Source organism: Corvus hawaiiensis, chromosome 23 (genome assembly GCF_020740725.1).
Source record: "Corvus hawaiiensis isolate bCorHaw1 chromosome 23, bCorHaw1.pri.cur, whole genome shotgun sequence".
Classification (NCBI taxonomy): domain Eukaryota; kingdom Metazoa; phylum Chordata; class Aves; order Passeriformes; family Corvidae; genus Corvus; species Corvus hawaiiensis.
The window spans coordinates 902,180-927,064 of NC_063235.1; the positions used below are offsets into that span (position 1 = coordinate 902,180).

A 24,885-nucleotide genomic window follows, 5' to 3' on the forward strand; every position below is an offset into this window, starting at 1 on the left:
CCCTTTCCACCGTTATTTGTCCATTTTCCACCATTTTATCCCATTCTCCACCATTATTTGTCCATTTTCCACCACTTTTTGCCCTTTTCCACCATTTTCCCCCCTTTCCACCATTTCCCCCCTTTCCACCATTTCCCCCCGTTCTCCGCCACTTTTTGCCCCTTTTCCACTGTTTTTTGCCCATTTTCCACCACTTTTTGCTCCTTTCCACCACTTTTTTGCCCATTTTCCACCATTTTTGCCAAGAGGATCCCATTTTTTCCCCTCCTACAGCCAGGGAAACACCGATGCCAAGGAACCCCATGGAAAAGTCCTCTCTCTGGGCTCAGTTTTCCCTTCCAACACCAGCAGCAGGAAAAAGGAAGGAAAAACTGGAGCAGGGATGGTTGGATGCCCCGGACAGTGGTGCCCTTGTTCTCCGCTGGAGTGGGGGAAACCCAATCCCGCTCCCTCCCCGCTTGGAATTCCCGGTTTCTCCGTGTTCCAGCAGCACAAAATTCCTTTAACCTGCATTTTCCAGCTGGAAAATCCACCCTCAGAGGTGCTTGGGAGCAGGTCGGGGTTTCCCACTCCCCCTGGAGCTCAAGGGAAAAAAATGGAATTTTCTCTTTCTGGTCCGTGCACAAAGAGATCCAAACCTGGATTTATCTGCCCTCAGCTGGAATTATTCAGCTGGAAATGGAATCAGTCCTCCTTTGGCAGCCCCACCTCGCCCTCAGCACAAAAAGCGGGATAAAGGCAAATAAAAATGAAAATTGAAATAAAAATCTCCCACGGCTCCAGCCTGCCCAGAGGGGCTCAGCACAAAGCTGGGCGTAAATGCAAATTAAAATTAAATTTGGAAACAAACACGGCCCCATCTCGCCGTGGGGTGTTCAGGACTCCGAGCTGATGGGGGATAAAGGCAAATAAAAGTGAAATTAAAAGAAAACTAAAACCATCGAAAACCACAAAACAAACTAAAAAAACAACAACAAAAAGCCCCGCCAAACCAAAACAAACACAGCCAAAACAACATGCCCAAAAAACCAAAATAATACCCACCAAACACTCCACCCAAAAAAATCCCAAGAAACCGTAAAAAAAACCAAAAAACCCCCAAAACCCAAACCAAAACAACCCAAAAAACCCCACAAAAAACCACAAAAAAAAACCCCCTAAAAAATACCACCAAAATAAAAACGAAATAAAACCCAAACCCAAACCCCTTTTCCCTGCACGGCGTGGCTCCAGAATTTGTGAAAATTCCGGGGTTTTTTGATGTCCTGGGAGTGCTGGGACAGCTGGAATTGTCTGGAATAAACTTCCCACCATGATTCGAAGTACTAAAAACCAGGAATTCTTCCTCTGTGCAGGACAGAGGGTCTCTCTTTATCCTCCTTTTCCCATTTTTTGCCCCTTTCCCACCCTTTTTCGCCAAGAGGAGCCCATTTTTTCTTTTTATCCCGTGTGAGTTGAGGCCACGACAAGGAATTTGCCCATTAAAATCCCGCATTTCCGTTCCCATTTCTCAGTTAACACCCAAATATTCCTTTCTCAGAAATAATTCCCCGTTTTTATTGGAATTCTTTCCCTGGGCCTGGAGAGCTCTCAAAAAAGATTCCTGGCGGTTGCAGCCCCTCAATATTTTGATTTTAAAGGTGAATTTTCCTTGAAAATTTGTTTTTTGGGCCACGAGCTGCCGCTTTTTGTCGCAAAACTTCCCAAAAAAATCCACTCCAGGCCTCTCGATCTGTTTCTCCACAGATCCCAGCCATGTCTCCATCCCTATTTTTCCATCCTTTTCCCTCTTTTTTTTTTTTTTTATTTCCTTAAATTTAATTCAGGGAAGCGAAAATCTCGATTTTTCGGTGTTATTTATTGCAGCCCTCAGCCCCGGGGTCATTCCAGCTCTGATTCCCGAGGGATCCCCGCCTGGAAGCGCTCAGGTTTCCAGATGAAAGGAAAAGTCCGGGCTCAGCTCGGAGCGCTGACCTGAGCCTGGCCCAGCTCGGGTTACAGAGCCCGGCCCGGCAGAGCTCGGCTTACCCGGGAAATAAAAGCGCTCGAGGCCCCCAACCCTAAAATGAGGGAAGAGCGATCCCATCCCGTGGTCCCGCTGATCCTGGGAGGGGAATGGGGGATTTGGAGGGGTTTGGGGTGAGTGGGAAGCATTTCCAGGTTTTCCCTCGGTGGCCGGGAGGGGTGTGGGAAGGAGGCTGCGCTGGAAGGAGTTGATGGAATATTTATGGAGCTCTCTCCGAGTTTGCTGCTGCCAGGGATTTAAAAAAAACCAACCCAGCCAGCCAAAGAAAAAGCAAAACAAACAAAAAAACCCCCAAACAAACAGACAGACAAAAAAAATTTAAAAAAAGCCAAAACAATACTAAAAATACTCAAAAGAACAACAAAAAAAAGAAACAAACAAAAAAAGAAACAAACAAAAAAAGAAACAAAAAAAACCAAAAAAAACCCCACAAAACCAAAACAAAAGCAAAAAAACCCCAAACCAAACAAAACAAAAAACCCACAAAAAACCCACAAAAGACCCTCCCCCCAAACCCACAAAAAAACCACAAAAAACCCCTCAAAAACCAAAAAAAATCCCACAAAAGCAGGACAGTCCCATGTTCGTGTCCATGCAGGAGTGGGAGCATCCCTGACACCCGGGGGGGGGGGTGGAACTGAGTCTGGAAAGCAGCTGGGCAGCGTTTTCCCGGAGCCTGGAATAATCCGGGAGAGGATCCAGCCGTGCTGGCCTCCACCTCACGCAGCCTCACCTGGACAGGTGAGAAAACCCCAAATTCGAGGTGTCCGGGACTGAGGCAGCCCTGCCCAGCCCACCCAGCCCCACACGGGGCTCCCGGGAAAACAAATCCAAACAAAACAAAAAAAAAGGGAAAAAAGAAAAAAAAACCCAAGAAAGGGAAAAAACCAAAACCCCTCCAACTCACCAGCTGGTTTCCTTTTTTTTTTTTTTTTGTTGTTGCTGCTTTCAGATCTAAAATTGATTAAAATAAACCCAGGGATCCGCCTGAGCTGTTGCTATTTAGGACCTGAATAAGGAGCCCAAAAGCTTTATCTGCTTTGGAGCTTTTTCCCCAACCACAGCCGTTGCTCCAATAAAAGATCCGGCCTCTCCCCACGGCCTCCCCTCAAATCCTCCGGCTGCCGCGGCTCCGCACAGAAAAACCACCCCCAGCAGCATGGATTTCTCCGAGGTCCCAGCTCACCCGGCGGCTGCTTCGTTTGGAAAAGGAAATTAATTAAAAGCGAGAATTTAGGCTTAAAAAACCTGCCCCTTCCTCCTGGGGCGTTCGCAGGGGTGGTGGTGGTTTCGCCCTAAAATATTCCCACAAATCGTGGAGCCCAGCCGGCACCGGGAATGAGGCCGGGAATGCCGTGGGATGTGGTCGGTGAGCAGAGGGAACAGCCCTGCCTTGGCTGTCCGGGTCACCTCGGGCCTTTTCCTGCTGTGGGGACAGTGGGACACCCAGGGAAGCTTTTGGGATGCTCAGACAGGGATTCATGGAATCACAGAATATCCCGAGCTGGGAGGGACCCTAAGGATCACCAATCCCAACCCCTGGCCCCACACGGACACCCCAAAATCCCACCCTGTGCATCCCAAACGCTGCCGGAGCTCCGGCAGCCTCGGGAATGGCACCATCGCCTGGGGATGGAGATCAAAACGTTGGGATGGGGAAGGGACTGAGGTCCCACGGACCTGAGCGCCCAAATTCCAGGTGGGAAACACAAACTGGGACAGGCTGGGAGGGAGCCGGAGGTCCCCCAGTCCCACCCTCCTGGAGACATCCCCCGGGACTGTGTCCCTGCAGCCCCTGGATGTCTCCAGGGAAGGCGACTCCGCTGTCCCAGGGCTCTGTCACCCCACAGGGACAAAGCCCTTCCTGGAGCCCGGGGATGCTCCAGCAGTCCCGGCTCCCAGATTCTCTGAATCCAGGATCATTTTCTCGTCCTGGTGGCGCTTCCAGCCCTGGCAGCCGGGCTGGCACCGCTTCTCATCCCGCAGCGGCCCCTGCCAGGCTCATCCCGAGCTGCCGGTGCCAGTTCAGCGAGGGACAGGGCGAGGATTAGGGATGTGACGGGGAGGGATTACCCAGAGCCGGCAGGCCGGGGGGAGGGCGCAGGAAACCTCGGGGCTCCGGATTTCATGGAATTTTAGGGTGTAAGAAAACCTGGGGAGGCTGAAATGCCAAAATCCCCACAGGCCAGGGTGGGAGGCAGCGGGATCCGCTGGAGGGGCTGAGCAATCCCTGTCTGACCAGCAGGGTTTTCCCAGGAATTTCTAACCCTCGGCAGCACCTGCTTGTCACCCAGGGGAAACTGAGTCACGGAGCAAATCCCGGCTGGGCCGTGTCACCTCTGCACCACCTTCACCAGGAATCACCTGTGGAATGAGCGGGAATCTCCTCAGCTCTTCCCTACAAACATCAGCACCCCAAAACCCCCGAGAACCTCAAAACCCCCAAAAACCCGAAAAAACCCAAACCCTCCAAAACCTCAAAACCCCCCCAAAACGCCAAAACCCCCCAAAAGCCTCGAAAACCTCAAAACCCCCCCAAAACCTCCCCTGTTGCACCCAGAGCTCGTGCCCACCCCAGCTCCGTCCCGCCCACTTCCCAAAAGGCACAATCCACGTGCCTGTGGATAAATCCCCTGTTTTTAGCAGCTCCTATCACGGACCTCTGGGACTTGTTCCCACACGTGGCATTCCCGGGTTTTGGAGGCAGCATCAATCCCAGGATGGGGGAGGTGCGGGAACACCAGGCAGGACAAACCCCAGGGCACAGATCCGTCTCTTTTTGGGGAGGAGGCGAAGCCGTGCCCTGCGCTGTCCTAAAACTACCCAAAATAAAGGGCTTTTTTTGTCCCCTGCACTCCCCTACAATTATCCCAAAATAAAGCGTTTTCCACACCGGGCTGCACTCAAAATGTGGATTTGGGGTCCCAGCCCAGCCTGGGAGTGGGAATGTCTGAAAAGGGCTCATGGATCTGCTCTCCCCGGCCCCAAAACCCCATCGGGGCCTGGCTGCAGAAGCAGGGAGCAGCCCCGCTGGTGTCACTTCCCATTTGGGGTGACGCTCCCTGTCCGTACAACATCCACGGGGTGATCGTTCTGAAACCCCCCAGGAGAACCCCCCAGGAGAACCCCCCAGGAGAACCCCCCAGGACAATCCTCCAGGACAATCCTCCAGGACAATCCTCCCTCTGGATGCCAGGAGTGAACTCCCCCCACCACAAAAAGCATCTCCAGTGCCATCCGTCACCAGCCCCGGAACACCGGGAACGTCCCCGGCGGGCAAAGGCCGCCCTGGCCCCCAGGGTGACACCGCTGTCCCCAGGGCACCCCAGCCTCTGACGGCCAAACCCCCACGGCTCAGCTCCCCAGCGCCAGGCACCAGCAGCTCCCTCGGTCCCTCTGTCCCTCTGTCCATCCTGTCCTTCTGTCCCCTCTGTCCCTCTGTCCATCCTGTCCCTCTGTTCCTCTGTCCCTCTGTCCATCCTGTCCCTCTGTCCCTCTGTCCATCCTATCCCTCTGTCCCTCTGTCCATCCTGTCCCTCTGTCCCTCTGTCCATCCTATCCCTCTGTCCCTCTGTCCATCCTGTCCCTCTGTCCCTCCCTCCCTCTGTCCCTCCATCCTTCCGTCCATCCTGTCCCTCTGTCCTTCCTGTCCATCCTGTCCATGTCCCTCTGTCCATCCTGTCCCTCTCTCTCTCCTGTCCCTCTGTCCCTCCCTCCCTCCTGTCCCTCTGTCCCTCCTGTCCCTCTGTCCATCCTATCCCTCTCTTCCTCCTGTCCCTCTGTCCCTCCTGTCCCGCTGTCCCTCTGTCCCTCTGTCCCTCTCTCTCTCCTGTCCCTCTGTCCCTCCTGTCCCTCTCTCTCTCCTGTCCCTCTGTCCCTCCTGTCCCTCCCTCCCTCCTGTCCCTCTGTCCCTCCTGTCCCTCTGTCCCTCCTGTCCCTCTGTCCATCCTATCCCTCCCTCCCTCCTGTCCCTCTGTCCATCCTATCCCTCTCTCCCTCCTGTCCCTCTCTCCCTCCTGTCCCTCTGTCCCTCTCTCCCTCCTGTCCCTCTCTCCCTCCTGTCCCTCCTGTCCCTCTGTCCCTCCTGTCCCTCTGTCCCTCTCTCTCTCCTGTCCCTCTGTCCCTCTCTCCCTCCTGTCCCTCTGTCCCTCCTGTCCCTCTGTCCATCCTGTCCCTCTCTTCCTCCTGTCCCTCTGTCCCTCCTGTCCCTCTGTCCCTCTCTCTCTCCTGTCCCTCTGTCCCTCCTGTCCCTCTCTCTCTCCTGTCCCTCTGTCCCTCTCTCTCCTGTCCCTCTGTCCCTCCCTCCCTCCTGTCCCTCTGTCCCTCCTGTCCCTCTCTCTCTCCTGTCCCTCTGTCCCTCTCTCTCCTGTCCCTCTGTCCCTCCCTCCCTCCTGTCCCTCTGTCCCTCCTGTCCCTCTGTCCCTCCTGTCCCTCTGTCCATCCTGTCCCTCCTGTCCCTCTGTCCCTCCTGTCCCTCTGTCCATCCTATCCCTCTCTCCCTCCTGTCCCTCTGTCCATCCTGTCCCTCCTGTCCCTCTGTCCCTCCCTCCCTCCTGTCCCTCTGTCCCTCCTGTCCCTCTGTCCATCCTATCCCTCTCTCCCTCCTGTCCCTCTCTCCCTCCTGTCCCTCTGTCCCTCTCTCCCTCCTGTCCCTCCTGTCCCTCCTGTCCCTCTGTCCCTCTCTCTCTCCTGTCCCTCTGTCCCTCTCTCCCTCCTGTCCCTCCTGTCCCTCCTGTCCCTCTGTCCCTCTCTCCCTCCTGTCCCTCTGTCCCTCTCTCCCTCCTGTCCCTCCTGTCCCTCTGTCCCTCTCTCTCTCCTGTCCCTCTGTCCCTCTGTCCCTCTCTCCCTCCTGTCCCTCTGTCCCTCCTGTCCCTCTGTCCCTCTGTCCCTCTCTCCCTCTCTCCCTCCTGTCCCTCCTGTCCCTCTGTCCCTCTGTCCCTCTGTCCCTCCTGTCCCTCTGTCCCTCTCTCCCTCCTGTCCCCTCCGTTTATCCCCTAATCCGATTGCGGGCCCGGCGCTGGCGCTGACCCTCCGGTGAGTGCCGGCCACCAGGTGAGGCAGGAGCCGCTTCCAGGGATTACAGGGAATTATGGCACCGCTCAGACGGTGACGGCAGTGACGCGGAGCCACCAGGAGCCGAGGCGGCACCTGGGAGAGGTTCCCAGCAAAGGGAATCTTCCCCGGGATCCCAACCGAGAGCAGGGAGCGCTCCCCCTGTTCTCATGGGATGGCTTCCCACTGCCAAGGATGGATGGGATATCGGGAGCACCTGGCAGGGTGGGCAGGGGCTGGCACGGAATTGCCAGAGCAGCTGGGGCTGCCCCTGGATCTCTGGCAGTGCCCAAGGCCAGGCTGGACATTGGGGCTGGAGCAGCCTGGCACAGTGGGAGGTGTCGGGGTTGGAACTGGATGATCCCTAAATCCCCTTCCCAGCCAAGACATTCTGGGATCCTTCATCCTAATCCCAACCACAACAGGTGGGTCCAGCCCAAACCTTCCCAAAACACGGCTGGGGGATGCCCTTGGGATATTTTCCCTCTGTTCCCATAAATATGGACGCACCTGGCTCCAAACTCAGCCCTTGAAGCTGCAACCCACCCCTGCCACCCCAGCGACCCCAAAACAAGGAGTGTCCCCCAAGCCAGCCCGTCTGGGGACACGGGGAGCCTCTGAGGGGGATTCTCCCTGTGGGGGGACATTCCCGCATGGATGCAGTTCCCACTGCAGGATCCTCTCCGGGCTCCCGGGGCAGAGCAGGGGCTGCTCCTGCGGGGTCCAGATGGCTCCGGGGACCCTAATCCCGCCCGTGTGGGCGAGGAGGAGCTGGAGCCTCCGGGAAGGCAGCTGGGGATGGGGAAATCCACAGGGGGAGGAGTCCCACACCAGGGGACAGAAACCCGGAGCTTTGGAGGGGGACGGAGTGGGGTGGGGCCTGTGACAGCTCTGGATGCTCCTGGGGGTTTTATCCTCCCCTCCCTGTGGAATGGCACAAGAAAACCAAAGGAAAGATCCACAGGAAGCACAGGAGCACCCCCAGGCCGCCGCCCCGGATGCATTTGCAGAGCTGGTCGGGTGCTGCTGGCACGAGGCTGGGAGCCAGGGCCACAAAATTCCAAGGAAAAGCAGGAAAAGCAGCTCCACGCCTGAAGGAGCCGCATAAAACCCTCAGCATGGTCCAGTCTAGGTTTAAATCCCACCAGCCCAGGAGTATCCCACCAACCTGCACCTTGGGATCGTGGAATCCTGGAATGGCTGGGGTTGGAAGGGACCTTAAATCCCACCCGGTGCCACCCCTGCCATGGCAGGGACACCTCCCACTGTCCCAGGCTGCTCCAGCCCCAATGTCCAGCCTGGCCTTGGGCACTGCCACAGCTCCACAAAAACACGGGACTTTCGTGTCCCCCCCCCTCGGACCCGACGCCTCATTCCAGCCGCTTCCAAATCTCCCCCAGAGCCGATCCCGGCTGTTCCTGCCCGCTCCGATGAGAGCCCCGTGCCGAACAATGAAAAGGCGAGGAAAAGCGCAATTCCCGTTTTTCACAGCCAGCCGAGCGCAGCCCCAGCCCTCCCAGGTTCAGCCGATCCCGGCGCTGAGATTCCAGCAGGAATTCTCAGCCCTTGGATCCCTGTGACGCCACGGATCCCGGCCTCTCCCAGTGCAAAACCCTTCCCAAAAAGGCTTTGGGATGTTTGGGGAGCCCCATCCCGGCTCCTCGGGCGCTGGGGAGGGGGTCAGGGTGCCTGGGCTCACATTCCCGGTTTGATTTCCAGCGGAATGGGCAGGACAATGCCGCATTGTGCGGCAGGGAGAGGAAAATGATCTCATGGTGTTTGTGGAGGGAAAGGTTTCAGCTGGAAACGCCTCTGGGCCCGGGGAAATCAGCCCCGGTGGAGCCGGGACGGGGAAACCTCCTCCAATCCCTTTTCCATGAGTTTTCCCATGGGAACAGCCAGGGCTGAACCCCCCAGGGCCCGGCGGGGACGGGATGAGCGCCACGGGGTGATCCGGGGACAGGGGGACACAGCCCGGGGACCACGAGCCGGCCCCAAACCTCTCCTGCTTTTCCGTCGGGGCCGGAGCAGCCGCGGTGACTCGGGAGCAGAAATCCCCCGGCTCCGGGGGTGACACCACGGTGCCACCTCCCCGCACGGCGACACCAGCTCGGGCTGAGCTGTCCCGCTGCGCGCCGTCTTGGATGCACCGGCACCGCTTTTCCCCCCTAAGGAGACTCAGGAAAAACCGGGATCACTCCCAAAGGAATCCCCGTGGGAGCTGGGGGTGGCTTTGGAGAGCCAGGGCGCTGTCACCGTGCCAGGGGACGCTCCCTCGGCACCGCAGCAGAGGCAGCTGCGGGAGTAAAAAGCCTCTTAACGAGCGCAGAAAGCAATCCTGGGCTTTCCCCCGTTTTATTTCCCCCCTTAAACGCCACTTCATTTGCTGGGATCGTTAATTGAGGTCATTAAGGTGGCGAGGGGAAGGCTGAGCCCCCCAGGGATGGGCTGGGAAAGGAGAGAGGGGATCCAGGGGCAGATTTCCTGAAGGGAACATCCTGCAGCCCTACAAATGGTTCCCTTTCCCCCAAATCCTTCCTCCCCGACGGCTCCTCTCCCCCCACAGCCGCTGCCTCGGTTTCCCCAGCCTCTCCTCGTGCTGCAGTTTGGGGGGACCCGAGACCTCCCCCAGCCCCGAGCCCCGGGAACAAAGGGATTGTCACGATTTGGGGATTTTTCCACATGGAAAAGGGGCTCTGGAGCAGGCGGAGGGGCCACGTCCTGTCCCTGCAGGGAGGGTGGGGCAGCAGGGCCCGCAGAGCTGGGGCTCCCCTCTGCTTTGGCAGATTTTGGGGTGTTTTGGGCAAACCCCACCAATCCCACGAGTGGGAATCTGCTTCCTGAACTGCTCCTGATGGAGCAGCCTGGAAATCCCCCCTGGCTGCCCCCATCATATCCTCGGATTCGGGGACCCCAAAGGCATTGTCCCAGCCCCGAATCCACCTGGAAGAGTTGCAAAATTTGCACAAAAAGGTTTTTCTCTCATTTTGAGGGATGCAGGAAGCATCCAGGCCCATCCAGGTCACACAGCAACGGGCTCCTGGAATCATCGATGTTGGAAAATCCCCCTCAGCCCGTGGTGTCCAACATTAACCCAGCGCTGGGTGGTCACTTCTCACCTTTGTCCCCAAGTGCCACATTCCTTAAATTCTTCCAAACCTCCCTGGGCAGCTCTGCCAGGGCCTGACAAACTTTTCCATGAGGAAATTTTCCCTGATATCCAACTTCACCTCCCAGGGTGCCGCTTGAGGCCGTTCCCTCTCCTCCTGTCCCTGTTCCCTGCCAGCAGAGCCCGACCCCCCCGGCTGCCCCCTCCTGTCAGGGACTTGTGCAGAGCCACAGGGGCCCCCCTGAGCCTCCTTTTCTCCCTTTCCCAGCTCCCCTCAAACTCATTAAACCCCGGGAATGTGGGGGTGACACGTCCAGGCCACGTTTAAGTAGCAGGGAGAGGCCAGAGCTGTCACTGCCCTAAAACCAACCCTCACCCTCCTGCCCCTAAAATGGTCCCGTTACCGGAGACCTCCCAAAACCCCTTCTGGTGCTGAGCACAGCTAAGGAACCTAATTAATAATGATGAATCAGGAATAAAATTAGAGACTCTTGCAGGCACATCCAGATCAACACCCGCTCCCCCTCCACGCAGGCAGGACTCGAAACTGGGGAAAACCCCAAGCAGCCCTTTTCCCTCTGCTCCTGGCGTTCCGTCAGGATCATCCCGTCCGGGGAGGAGCTTTCTTTGCCCCAGCAGCAGGACCCGGTGTTTGCGTGTGCAACAGGAAGGAGCTCCTGCCCACCTTCCTCGGCGTTGCCATGGAAATGGAAAGCGGGGTTGATTAAGATGCTGCCAAATCCACAATTCCCAGCTGGACTCCAGCCTGGAGGGAGGGGATGGGAGCAATCCGGGGGTGGGCTCGGGGGGAAGCCGTGGAGGGAGACCCAGCCCCGGGATGGGGTGGGCTGAGGAGCCTGGACAAGCCCCCGGCTCCGCTCGTGCAGCCGGAGAAGGGTTTTTCCATGCGGAATTAACCCCCCGAACACTGGGAAGCGGGGTGGGATCCGCAGGCTGGGATGGAGTCACCCATGCCAGGAGAGGAGGGGCGCAGGAATCACCGGGAACAACCCCGCAGCTCCATCCCAAAGCATCCAGCGGGGTGGGAGCGGGGCTGCGCCCGGGGCGGGGCCCCGCGGGGAGGCCGGAGCGGGGACAGCGCCGAGCCCGTCCGGAGCGGCCAGAAATAGCCCCGATTTCCATATGTAGGACGGGGCGGCCACGCCAGCACAGCCACGACCTACTTTCCAGCGGCCCGCGGGGCCCTGCGCTCGCCCGGGGCTGCGGCGGCTCCGCGGGGCCCCCCCGAGCCACCCCCGAGCGCAGAACCGCGGTGGGAGCCCCGCGATGGCCGCATCCCCGCGGCTGCACCCCCATCCCGCAGCTCCCGGGGGATGCGCGGCCGCTCCCGCCCGGATCCCGCCGGGAAGGGGCGGTGGGCTCGCAGCATCCATCGGGATTCACCCCGAGGCCCCGGCTCCTGGATCCCGCCGGGAAGGGGCGGTGGGCTCGCAGCATCCATCGGGATTCATCCCGCGGCTCCCGCTGCCATTCCAGAGCCCTCCAGCTCCTCCACAAAGAGCCCCGCGCTCCACAGGCGCGCCCTCCACGCTCTATTTTTAATTTTCTAAACCTTTTTGCGACGCCGAGCGCGGAGCCAGGAGCTTTTCTGGGATGCTCCTGCCTTTCAGGGCCGCACAAACCGATTGGTTTCTGTGCGAACACGGCTTTTTCCATTAAGGGAAAAAAAACCCAGGAAGATCCAACCCTAATTCCCCGGTGCTGAGCGTCTTCCTTCCCACAGGCAGCGTCCACCCGCGGGGCTGGATTGGGGACGGCACCGGGAATCCCCGAGGGGAGAAATGCCAATATTGAGTCCCCAATCTGTTGTTTCTCTCAGCAAATACCAGGCGGGAAGGAGGTTCCTGCTCTTTCCACAGCAGCAAGGATTTCAAGCCTGAGCCCGAAGGAAATGTCCCTTCCTGACATGTTTGGTGTCACCCGTCCCAAGCTGTTCAGCGCTCCCGGGCTCGCTGGCTCTTTTGGGGTGATTACACTCATCCCAAGGCGTTTTCTCCCGAAATTCATCTCCAAAACCAAGAAACGGGGGAATTCAAATTTACTGTGGGAGAGGGGAAATCAAACCCAGCTCCAGCAGCTCTGGGATCCTGCCCGGAAGCCAGTGAGGAACAAATAAATTATGAGGGGGTTTTGCTGCACCTGAGGCCTCTTTCCCCAGCCAGGGCAGTTTGGGTCAGTGCCAGGGGGCTGAAAGCACCACGGGAAGTGACAAAAAGAGGGACGGAAATGTTCTGGGAGGGGAAGAAGCAGGAGAAACCTCGTTCTGCTGAGGGGCGTGCTCAGGGCAGTGCCCAACACACAGGTCCCAGCATTCCCACATGGGACAGGTCCCAGCATTCCCACATGGGACAGGTCCCAGAATCTCCGTACAGGTACCAGCATCTCCACATGGGAGTGGGTCCCACAATCCCTACGTGGGAATGGGTCCCAGGATGCCCATACAGGGACAGGGACCAGCATTTCCATACAGGAGTGAGTCCCAAAATCCCCACACAGCTCCCACCATCTCCACATGGGAGTGGGTCCCAGCATTCCCACCTAGGGACAGATCCCAGCAGTTCCACACGGGAATGGGTCCCAGCATCCCAGGCAGGCCCCACCCAGCCAGGCCTGGCCTCCAGCCCCACCACCTCAAATGCCACAGCTCTTCCCACACACAACCCAACAGAGCAGGAGGAAAATGGGAGCAGGGACAACTCCATCCCAAGGGAACACGATCCCAGGGCACTGGGATCCCCTGGCAGCCACCAGCAGGAGAAGCTGCTCCTTTCCCCCCATCCTCAGCTCACTCCTCCAGGGAGATGTTCCAGGCCTCTGTGAAGGGCAGGGAAGATCCTCTCCCCACAGTGAGCATCCCTCATTCCCCAAAATCTCCGCTCCAGGAGCTGCAGGATCCACCTTGTGCTTGGGAAAGCACGGCCAGCTCTGCAACCGGCAGGGGAGGCTTCGAAACAGAAACCACGGCAGCTCTCACAGCCCGGGGGCTGAAGGAAACACCCCCAGAGCTCTGATTTCCCAATTTCGCTGATGTCCGTGGCTGGCGTGATCCCGTTGGGAAGGGAGTGAATGGCTGATCCCATCGGGAAGGAGCATTGTCCCAAAAGCACACAAAGCCAATTCCTCTTTTCCAAGTCCAACCAGCTCCACCTTCATGGACACAGGGATGTCCCTGCGAGGGACGTGTCCATCCCTGCCCACCCAGCCGTGCCACATCCAGTGGATTCCCTCTCTCCTTCCTCCTTCTCCTCCTGGCCAGGTGTTGAGGAGCTCTTGCCATGGAAAACAAAGGGATTCAGGATGCTCCAAATCCAGGGCCTGTTCCCAGCTGAGTTCTCCTCTTCCTTGGCAAACACTTCCCTACACCAGGAAGATGCAGGTCCCTGCAGGTCCCTCAGCTGCCACCCCCCAGCACCTTCACCCAGCCCTGCTGTTCCCCCCTGGATTTCCCCTCCTGGCGTTTTCTTTCCTCTTTCTCACACCAGCTCTGAGCTGTGCCAGACAAGCCCTGGTTCCCAAAAACTCGGCGCAGGGAGAGCCCAAATCCACGCCAGGTCCTGGATCCTGAACCTCCTCCTCACCCCAGAGCTCGCTCTGCTCCTCACTCAGGTTTAACCTTTGCCAAAGGGAAGAAAATAATGAAAAAATCACCAAATCCCTGATTTTTATGCAGGGAAGTGCAAAGCCTGAGCAGGCGAGTGTGACCCTCGTGCCCTGCTGGAGGAACAGCGGAGTTTTCCTCCGGAACGCCCCAGGTCAAACAAAGCAGCAGCAAAATTCCCCTGACCCTCGGGATTTGGCTGTTTTCCTTCACCTGCTGCCCCATCCTCACCCTGGGTGGGGGGAAGGACCCAACCCCGCAGGACAAATCCCACTGAGGCACCGGGGAAGCTCAAATTTGGGGTTTTCCTAATTAGGAGCGACCAGAGGCGGGCAGGAAGCACCGACCCCGCTCCGGCCCCGAAAGAAGAAGGAACCCAATTAACTTCTCGCTGCCCTTTCAGTTTAAGTCAGAACTGAGGTTGGGATGTGTTTGGAGAGCCACGAGGTCGGTTTTCAGACTGGTTGGGGGGGGTTCAGAGCTTGTCCCATCCCCCAGATGGGCTTGGGGAGCCCAACCCCAAAGCTGTGACCCCGGCTGAGGACGGGAAGCGCTGGGAGAACGCTGGGATAACACACGAGCCGTGGCTGCCGGGTTTGGGGTTTTTTTCCCTCTCCTCTAATTGCTGCTGCTATTTTAGCAGAGCCAGACATTTCCTTGACGATTTGCGAGGCCTATAAATGTTTGATGTCCCTTCCCCTCCGCGCTCAGGCGGCAACTTCTGCTGGGGTTTGGGGGAAGAAAGGCCCGGATTGGAGCAGCCGGGTGGGACAGCGGCTGCAGGGGGAGGATCCAGCCCTGCATCCACATGGAAAGGCCCCATCGCACCCCTCTGCTCCTGTCCTCTGCTCCCCCCGTTCCTAGAAGGAGATCCCACTGCCCGGCCCCCGTGCAATATGGCTTTGTGCTGCAGGAACCTAAATATAGAGCCTAAACCCTCCGGGGGCTTTGCTGCGCTCCGAGGTATTTTTAGCTGCAGGCAAACTCCGGCTGCAGCGTTGGGAGCAGCTGGAATTGCGCCGAGGGGGGATCCAGCAGCAGGGATGGGGTTTTGGGGTGACACCCCCGGCCCGGGTCAGCCCCGATCCCGCTGGTCCCTGCGTGTGGGAACCTCACCTGTGGCGGGGTCTGGGGGCAGATTTGGGATGAAATGGTCTCTCCTTCCCAATCCTCGGTGTCCAGCCCGGCTCCTCTCCCATCCCTGCTCCTCACATCCCGATTTAACCCAGTCCACCAGGGAAAACTCCGGCTGGAGGGAGGGAACGAGGGGGGAGAGGATGGGGAGGCCCAGGGGCAGCAGCCGCTTCCCAATCCAGGGATGCAGGCAGGGATGGGAGCAGGCTGGGAGCTGGCTCTGCATCCCAATCCCAATCCCAATCCCAATCCCAATCCCAATCCCAATCCCTGTCCTGGAATCCCTGGCATCACCAGCAGCTGCCTGGGATGGGTTTGGGAGTGCTGTCATCCAGGGGTTCCAGCGCTGGGATCCCAAACTCAGCCTTTAAAGCTGGAGCTGGCGAGAGCATTCGGGAATGTTGGAGTTGGATCAGAAGGAAAATCAGCAGGAAAATCCCCTCATTCGGGTTCTTGGGACTCTCTTGCAGCCGGGATGATCCCAGCCAGACCCTCAGCCTCACCCCAGGCCGGTGGCACCAGCAGCCAAAAAAGGTCCTTGGAAGAAAAAATCACAAAACCCTCCAGAAATAAGGGATTTTTACCAAATCTTGGTCCGAGCCTGCACAGAGAGCCCATGGGAATGCTCTTCCCAATCCCCTTCCCAGCACAGTTCCCAAGAGCTCCAGGGCTGGAAGGAGCTCCCTGAGCAACCCCAAAAAGTCACTGTTTAGCCCCAAACTCCTGTGGTGGGTAGGGGACAGGACCTGGAGCTGCTGCTCCCTGCAGCCCCAGCCACTCCCTGCTCCCAGAATTCCCATTTCCTCTCGGATCGGGGCTGGTGTCCCCACGGACACAGGGATGTGACACTGTCCATCCCTGCCCACCCAGCCGGGCCACATCCAGTGGATTCCCTCTCTCCTTCCTCCTGGGCGCTGAGGAGCTCTCGCCATGGGAAACAAAGGGATTCAGGATGCTCCAAATCCAGGACCTGCTCCCATCCCGGCATCCCACCCTCAGATCCCGCCAGCATCTCCCCACCCCCACTCCTGGTGGCTTTGGGGACATCCGTGGGACATTTGGGGACACATTGCCCGGCCCAGGCCCCGGGATGGAGGAGCAGGGATTAATTAATCCCAATTAAAGGCAGGAGGGCAAAGAGGGACAACAGGCTGGGCCACCCCAATTCCAGCCCTGGTAACACCCCCAAATTCCAGGGAGTTCTGCTCAGCCCTGAGCCCCCCAGCGCTGCAGGAAATGTCCCAGGGCCACGGGGGATCCGGGGGACCCATCCCAGTCCCGCCCAAACCAGTCCATTACTGGTGTGCGGGGACAAACGGCTCCTCCCAGCTCCAGGGAAAACAAAGCCAAGGAATTCCGCGGATCTGGGATTTTGGAGCCTGGCTGTCCCAGCGGGATGCGGTCCCACATCACAGAGGAGGCTGGGGGGGATGAAGAGGCCCCGTGACCGATAAACCCCGCCCAGGATCCCATTTCATCCCAGTTCCCCGCCCTGGAGTCCCTGCTGGATGCCCAGACCCCCAACATCCCCATCAGCACTCTTCCTAATTAACCCCGGGGTAATTAACGGGTAATTAACGCCGGGACCCCCCAGCTTTGCACGGGGTGTTGGTAACGATCCTCTGACAGAGGCGACACAGAGGGCACCGACCTGCGGCCACCGGGGGCTAATTAGAGCTTAATTAGCGCTCATCAGAGCCCCCAGACACAGCCCGGGCTGGGGGACACCGAGCTGGGCAGGAAATTGGGATTAATAAGTAGGAATGATTAAATTTTAATTATTATTAAATTGGAATTATTAAATCCTGGATTGATTCAGGAGGAGGAGGAGGTGACAAAGGCAGCGGTGACACGAAAGGGCCCCGAAGTCCCGGGGATCTCACCCAAAAAGGGACCCTCGCCCTCGGAGCCACCTCCAGGGGGGTCCCAGCTGCCAAAAATCCCCCCATTCCCTCCGCAAATCCCTGGCAGCTCCGGGATTTTCCACGGTGATGGAGCCCGGGCTTTGGAGCGGTCCAGGCTCCCCTGGTGCTGTCCCAGCTCCAGCGCCCCGATCCCGGCTGCTGGAGATTCCCACATCTCCCTCTCCCGGAGCCCGTGCCCGAGGGAGAGGGGAAAGGAAAATCCAGATGACGCCATTCCCCAAAAACCCCCCAAAATGCGGGGGGAAATGGCATCATCCCGGCTTTTTCTGGGTGATCTTCATGGGGTGCATGGAGAGGCTCCCCAGGGACACAACGGCCGCTCCCAGCACCTGGAAAAGTTGTGAGGAGCCCAAACTGGCCTTTAAAAAGCTGGGAATGGTGGAGTGACGTCAAGGGTGGGGAAGCAAAGCTCCCTGTGTGCTCCCAGAGCTGCTGCCTCTGCGGGAAAACTGCTCCAGGAGGGCCACGAACACAGGGGCTCTGTGTTCCCTTCCAGCTTGACTTGCAAAAACGAGAAATAAAGAAGATTTTTTCTCTTTTAAATGCCCGCTTTGGCCCCAAACTCCCACTCCCGTCCCCCAAAATGCAGCCCTGCGTCGGATTTTTGACATTTGCTGCCTGAGCATCCCCTCCAACCCCCCCAAACCCTCATCAGGCCCCCCCTTCCCTCGGCAGCTCCTGAAGCAGCTCCATCCCCTCCTCCTCCTCCAGAAAACTGCATTTTTTGGCTAACAAACTGTTTTGCCAACAAGTTGTGCTCTGTGCTGCCTGGAAGATGAGGTTTTTCCCGGCTTTTCCCGGCTTTTCCCTGGCTCCAGCCTCCTCCTCCCCACTCCAGGTCCCACTTTGGGGCTGCAGCTTGGGGGGATTTGTGCCCAGGCTCCCCCACATCGAGGTTTCCCCCCTTTTTTCCCTAAAACAATCCCTGTTTCTCCCCCAGCCGGGGCAGGAACGGCAGCCCCGAGGTTGCTGCTGTTATTTTTATCTCGAAATAAAGAGTTTGAGCCGTGGCCAAGCTGCGCCGAGGGAGGGAGAGGCCACAGGGATGTCAACACACCCGGCCTCCATCTCGTGGCGTGGGCAGGGCAGAGGGAACGTCCCAGCCCATCCCAATCCAGCCTGGGGAGCGCTGGGATCGCCTGCTCTGGGATGCTGAGGTGGGAAAGGAGGTTTGGGTCCCCCCAGATCCGTGCTGTCCCCTCCAAGCAGAGCCACGCTTGGGTTCAGCACTGAGCCAGCACCAGACTTCACTTTTTTGGAGTCAATTTTAACAAAAAATCTTGGAATAACCAGCCCTGGAAACGCTGTCACCTTCGCTCAGCTGCAAGGAGCATCCCACGGGATGCCAAGTGCAATCCCATTCCTTCCCGACCACAGGAAGGCCCCAAAACAGGGTTTGGGGGACAGGGGCCGCCTCTGCCGGGATCTGGCCACGTCCTTCCCTCCCACCTGGAATTCCAGCAGCTCCAGTCCTGGAGCTGCTCCGGAGGTCACCGAGACGCTCGGGAGCTCTGCACGAGGATCTCGCCGTAAATGTCAAATTAATTAATGAGGAGAGGGGGAGGAGAGGCCATGAAAAGCTCCGCGTTCCACCTCCGTGCCCCCCGGAGCTGGGAGGGACTGCTGGACACTCCCCATGGAAAATATTCCCAGCCCACGGCATGGGGGGAACAGGGAACGGCACAAAGCGAGGGGGAAAAAGCTGGGAATGGCACAAAACTCTGGGAATGGCACAAAGCGAGGGGGGAAAGCTGGGAATGGCACAAAAATCTGGGAATGGCACAAAACTCTGGGAATGGCACAAAGCGAGGGGGGAAAGCTGGGAATGGCACAAAACTCTGGGAATGGCACAAAGCGAGGGGGGAAAGCTGGGAATGGCACAAAACTCTGGGAATGGCACAAAACTCTGGGAATGGCACAAAACAAGGGGGAGAAACTGGGAATGGCACAAAACAGGAGTGGAAAGCTGGGAATGGCACAAAAATCTGGGAATGGCACAAAACAAGGGGGAGAAACTGGGAATGGCACAAAACAGGAGTGGAAAGCTGGGAATGGCACAAAAATCTGGGAATGGCACAAAACAAGGGGGGGGGGAAACCGGGAATGGCACAAAACAGGGATGGAAAAGACGGGAAAGGCTCCGCTCCTCCCTCCACAGCCGAGCGGCGGCCCCGGAGCCGGGCAGGGAGCAGCGGCCGCTGCCGGGGCCGAGGTGACACCGAGCGGGGGCCGAGGTGACACCGAGCGGGGGCTCGGCCCCTCCTGCCCGCCAGGGGCTCGGTGCCACCCCCGGCCCCGGAGCAGAAATCCTTCTCCGGCAGCTCCCGAGCCAAAGGAGCCTCGGGCTGGGCGGGGAGGATGAGCAGGGAAGGGAGATCCTGGAGGATGCCAGGACCGCATCTCGGGCAAAGGCTGCTCCGAGGAGAGGCCCAGCCACGTCCGAAGGGGGTTTCTGCCCCCAAATCCCTGCTCCCCAACTCCCGAGCACCGAGGGGCGCCGGGGCTGAGCCTCCAGCAGCAAAAGCCCACCCAGAGCCGGGCAGGAGGCGAGGGTGTGCCCGGCCCCAGCTCCTGGGAAGCCGGAGGGACGGGGACAGGGACACGGGGACAAGGACACGGGGCCACGGGGCCAGGATTAAGCGGAGCTCTGTTAGACCCTCTGGAGGCTCGGGACGGGAACGGTTCCCGGTTCCCAGAGCCCCGCCGGGCCCGGCAGGGTTTGGTACCCGGCTCACGTCCCCGGGACCGGCATTCCCCAGCCCCCGGCGCCGTCTCCCGGGGCTGCCGCGCGTATCCCGAGGGAAAAGGAGCCCTGGCGACACTCGGGGACTTCGCTGCCACTGCTCCCACGCCGCTGGGCCGGGGTACGAGGTGACAGTGGCCAGAGAACCCTGAGCCCCTTGGGGATCCGTTCCTTTATTTATTGATGGATTTTTTTTTTTTCCCCCTCGGTTTCTCCATGAAAGAGGAAGGAGCTGGGGTTGAGCACGGCTGGATGGGAGAGCTGGGCTGTCCCTACAAACGGGGCTGGGCTGAGCCCCGTGTGACCCCAGCTCACACCAGGGAGCTCCAATCCACCCCTGGGGGCCGGGCTGAGCCCTGCAAACTCATTACACCAAACCCCAGAGCACCCCCAGACCTCAGGGGAGCCCCCAGCCCCACACGGCCCCGATGCCAGGCTGGAAACCAGGGAGCTGCCGAGGAAACACTGGAAAACATCACGGGAATGAGGCGGCCCTGGAAGCGCCAGACCCGGTGGGCCCCGGAGCCGCGGGGATGCTGAACTTCCCAAATCCCTGCAGGGCAGGAGGTGCTTCACCCCAAACCTCTGCAGGGCCTGGAGGAATCTCTGTGTTCCTCATTATCCCTCTGGGCTGAGCCGAGGGAGGCTCCGGAGGGGGTGCCGGGAGCAAGGGATGCCCTTCCACAGTGAAACACAGCCCGGGACTAAACCCAGAGCAGCTCCCCACGTCCCGCACGGGGATCCGGGAACCGGCCCCAGAGCAGCGCCCCAGGGCCGGGGAGCTGTGAAAGGTCAGGGTCAATCAACGCTCTCGGTAATTAAGGTGATGAGTTGATCCCTAATCTGGGCTCCTCCAGCAGCCAGAGCCACAACGAAGCGTCCTGAGCCCACACCTGGGGACCCCAGAGCCGGGGGTGGCACTCAGGGCTGGCTGCGCCCACCCCCTGCACAACCCACGGCCTGATTAAAGCTCATCAACCCCACTAATTACCGTGCCTGTCCTGCCCCCTCTCCCCAGCGGCCCCCGGATGCCGCTCGGCTGCCAGCACCCCGCTCTGCCTGCCCGGAGGAGGAGGAAGCGGCGATTCCCCAGCCCGTGTGTGTGGTCCGGGGGTGGGGAGCAGCCGCCAGCATTCCCAGCAGCACAGTCCTGGGAATCCCGGGTGTCCAGCAGGGCAGGAGCTCATCCCTGCCCCGGGAAGGGCTGGTGCAGGAGCCTGGGTCTCCCTCGTCCCCTCTCCACGTGGTCCCTACCCAGCTCCAAAGGGATGAGGCAGGACCAGGGATGGGCCTCGGGGAATCGCAGCCAACCCTAAACCTGCCCACGGCACTGCTGGGAAAAGCCCTCTGCCAGGGAGGGGTCCCGCCGGGAGAAGCAGCTCCTGCCCCTCAGCACTCCCACGGCGGCACACAAAGGGTTACAGGGACCGATTCCAAGGGGGTCCATCCCAGCTTCCCCGAAGCCGGGGCCGAGAGGGGTCACGGAGAGCAGGAGATCAAAGGGAAGCCCCGAGTGACACCAAGAGGTGTCCCAGCAATGCTCCAGCCACGCCAGGGCCCTTCCCTGTCCCCATCCCTGTCCCCTCCCTGTCCCCATCCCTGTCCCCTCCCTGTCCCCTTCCCTGTCCCCTTCCCTGTCCCCATCCCTGTCCCATCCCTGTCCCCTTCCCTGTCCCCTTCCCTGTCCCCTTCCCTGTCCCCTCCCTGTCCCCTTCCCTGTCCCCTTCCCTGTCCCCTCCCTGTCCCCATCCCTGTCCCCTCCCTGTCCCCTTCCCTGTCCCCTTCCCTGTCCCCTTCCCTGTCCCCTCCCTGTCCCCATCCCTGTCCCCTTCCCTGTCCCCTCCCTGTCCCCTCCCTGTCCCCTTCCCTGTCCCCTTCCCTGTCCCCATCCCTGTCCCCTCCCTGTCCCCATCCCTGTCCCCATCCCTGTCCCCTCCCTGTCCCCTTCCCTGTCCCCATCCTTGTCCCCATCCCTGTCCCCTCCCTGTCCCCATCCCTGTCCCCTCCCTGTCCCCTCCCTGTCCCCTTCCCTGTCCCCATCTCTGTCCCCTCCCTGTCTCCTCCCTGTCCCCTTCCCTGTCCCCATCTCTGTCCCCTCCCTGTCCCCTTCCCTGTCCCCTTCCCTGTCCCCATCCCTGTCCCCTTCCCTGTCCCTCTGTGCTCCCCGGGATGGGGACAGGGACTCATTCCGGGGACTCATCCCAGGGACCCCAACGGGGCCGGAGTTTCTCATCCTCGGAGCAGCCAGGAACTCTCCTGGCGCTGCTCCAGGGAAAAGCTCCCTGGCAGGGCCCAGGATCCGGCACTGGGGGGACAGGAACCCCCAAATCCATCCCCATCCCATCGTCACGGATGTGCCTGAGCTGTGCCAAGTCACCGCTTCCCACCCCGGCAACCCAAGGGAGGAGCTGGGTCTGCCCAAATTTAAATCTTCAGGGAAGAGAGGGGGAGAGGAGAGGCCTCGATCCCATCCAGGTGGAGGCAGCAGCTCCTCCAGCCCTCGGGAGCGTCCCACATCCCACATCCCACATCCCACATCCCGCATCCCGCATCCCACATCCCGCATCCCACATCCCACATCCCACATCCCACATCCCATCCTCTCCCCGCCCGGCCCTGAACAACCCCACAGCCTCTCTCAAACGGCCTAAACACCCTCAGGAAACGCCACCAACCTAATCCAGCAACCAGCAACGCCAGTTCCCCAAAAGGAAGGGGAAAAGCTCATCCGGGGGGGATGAGCACGCCCAGAGCCGACCCCACACTGCCGCGGGGGCTGCGGACACCGGCACAGCCTCACTCACCCCTCACCGCGGGGACGGAGGGGAGCTCCCAGCGGAGCAGAGACTCCCCGGGATCCGTGGCAAAGGGAATTTCGGGCTGAACAAAGTGCCCTTGGATCCGGCGGCCGTGCAGATTCACCAGAGGTGTTGGAGGAGCGCCTCGTGTCCCCTCAGGGACGCTGAAGTTGGGTCTCTAATCCAGAGGGGCTGGGACAGCTGGGAGCCGCCCCTCGTGCGGGAATGGGGGGCCAGCCTGGGGCACCCCCAAACAGAGCCAGGCAGGAGCTCCGGGTGATTCACTGCAGCAGCCAGGCCCTGGGGCTTCTTCCCCTCTTGAAGAGAGGAGGAGGAGCAGGGGCAGCCTTCCTCCCCACCGCGCTCTCCCACTGCTCCTGGGCTGGGGGGAAAAGCATCTTCCGGCTCCTTCCCGGAGAGCATCCCCCAAAAAGCAGCGCCCCGGTCCTGCAAAGCTCCAACGCCCGGCTCGGGGCAGGGTGCAGGCAGGGCTGGGAGGCTCCCACGGACCCCAGGATCCCACGGACCCCAGGATCCCACGGCTGCTCTCCCAGGCGGAGCTGCCGGTGGGGAGCAGCAGTTTTGGAGGTGCCAGAGGCCGCCCAGCCCCTTCTCCTCCGGCCCCACGGAACGGGAGCAGCGGGCGCTGCCCGGGCTGCATCTGCGCCCTCCGCCCCACCGGGGGCTGGGGATGCAGGAGGGGAGCGGGGACGGGGAGGCGGGGGGCGGATGGGGGGCGAGTTTCTGCTGCCCCCGAGCAGCAGCAGCAGCAGCAGCAGGGGGGTTCCTCCCTCTCCGCCCCTCGGGGCGCTTTTCAAGGCGCGTTTCCCTGCGACCTTCAAGCGGCGGCTGCCCGCAGCCCCCTCCCCACGCCCGCCACCGTGCCCGGCACCGCCCGGGGGGTGGCAGGGGAGGGGACACCCGCGGGGACAGCGGCTGCGGGGCTCGGGGGGGGCTCTGCGGGCACGGAGGGGGGAGCGGAGCCCCTCGGGAGCTGGGGGACCCCCACAGCGGACTGCGGGTACCGGAGCGCCCCGGGCGGGTCCCGGTCCCGATCCCCGCCGGCCGCAGCTGCCAGACCCCGCACGGTGCCGGTCCCGCCCCGGTTCCGCTGCCGGCCCCACGCCCCCCGCCCGCTGCGGGTGCCCCCCGCCCGCTGCCCATCCACGCGCGGTACCGAGGCCGTTCCAGACCCGTGCCGCTGCCCGGGGCCAGCCCGTGCGCGACGCCGGTGCCACCCCACACATCCCCGGCCCCCGCGGTACCGATCCACGCGCGGTGCCGGGGCCGGTCCCACCCCCCTGCCCGCGGCAGCTCCTCCGCGGGGCCGCTGCCGGTCCCCGCCGGCCCCTCCCGGTGCCGGTCCCCGCTGACCCCTCCCGGTGCCGATGCCGATCCCTCCCCTCACCCCCCTCTCGGTGCTGGTCCCCGCCGACCCCTCCCGGTGCCGGTGTCCCTCGGCCCCCCCGCCGGTGCCCCCCGCCGGTGCCCCCGCACTCACCAGCGCGGCGCGGGCGCTGAGCAGCAGCAGCAGCAGCAGCGGGAGGCTCCGCAGCCCCCGGGGCGCCGGCGGCGGCACCTCCCCGGGCATCTTCCTGCCGCAAGGACGCTGCCGGCGGCGGCGGGAGGCGGCGGGAGGCGGCGGCGGGGGCGGGGAAGGGCCTTTGTTGCCGCCGCCCGCGGGAGGCGGGCGGTGGGTGCGGGCGCTGGGTGCGGGGCCGCCGCCGCCGCGCCGCCCTCCCGGCCCCGCCGCGCCCCCCCCCGCGCCGCCGCCACCGCCCCGCCCCGGCCCCGCACGGCCACGGCCCGGGGACAGCGGGAGGGGGCGAGCAGGGGACGGGGGGGACGGGGGAGGAGCCTGGGGGGGACCGAGGGGGGCTGGGGCGGGTTGGGGGATCCTGGGGTGGATGGGGGGGACCTGGGACAGAGTGGGGGGGGCCTGGGTTGGATGGGGAGGGGATGCGGGGTAGATGGGGGGGGACACAGGGGGGCTCTGGGAAAATTGGGAGGACCCTGGGGTAGATGGGGGGGGGGGAGCTTGGGGGACATTTGAGGGGGGTCTAGGACAAACTGGGGGGTCCTGGGGTAGATGGGGGGGACCTGGGACGGATGGGGGACATACAGGGGGCGACCAGGTGGAGGCAGCAGCTCCTCCAGCCCTCGGGAGCTGGGGGGCGACCAGGGACGCATGGGGAGGGATCTGGGGCAGATGGAGGGGGCTAGAACAGGTAAAGGAGGGCATTGGGACGAACTGGGGGCAGCCTGGGGTACGTAGGGGGGGAACTGGGACAGACTGGGGAGATCCAGGGGGAATGGGAGGGTCTGGGGGCAGCTGGGGGCGCCCAGGAGTAGATGGGGGGAGCCCAAGGTGGTGTTTGGGACACCTGGGGGGTAACCAGGGATGGGTGGGAGGGGAAAACCTTCGGCCGTTCCGGGAATCCCTCCCGGGCCGACAGCTGAACCAGCCCCAGCACCGTGC

The 24,885-nt window shown here is 61.0% G+C and overlaps 1 protein-coding gene across 2 annotated transcripts in view; it reads right to left on the bottom strand.

Moving 5' to 3' along the window:
• The window catches only part of SDC3 (syndecan 3), a 39,317-nt gene extending 15,206 nt beyond the window's left edge, over positions 1 to 24,111 (bottom strand). For both annotated transcript variants that reach the window (XR_007208022.1, XM_048326936.1), the window contains exon 1: positions 23,908 to 24,111. Coding sequence is in view for 1 of the 2 variants with exons in the window: in XM_048326936.1 (XP_048182893.1) it covers positions 23,908 to 23,997 (90 nt within the window). In the remaining variant the exon portion in view is untranslated. The remainder of the gene's footprint in view (positions 1 to 23,907) is intronic.
• Positions 24,112 to 24,885: the final 774 nt, after the last annotated feature.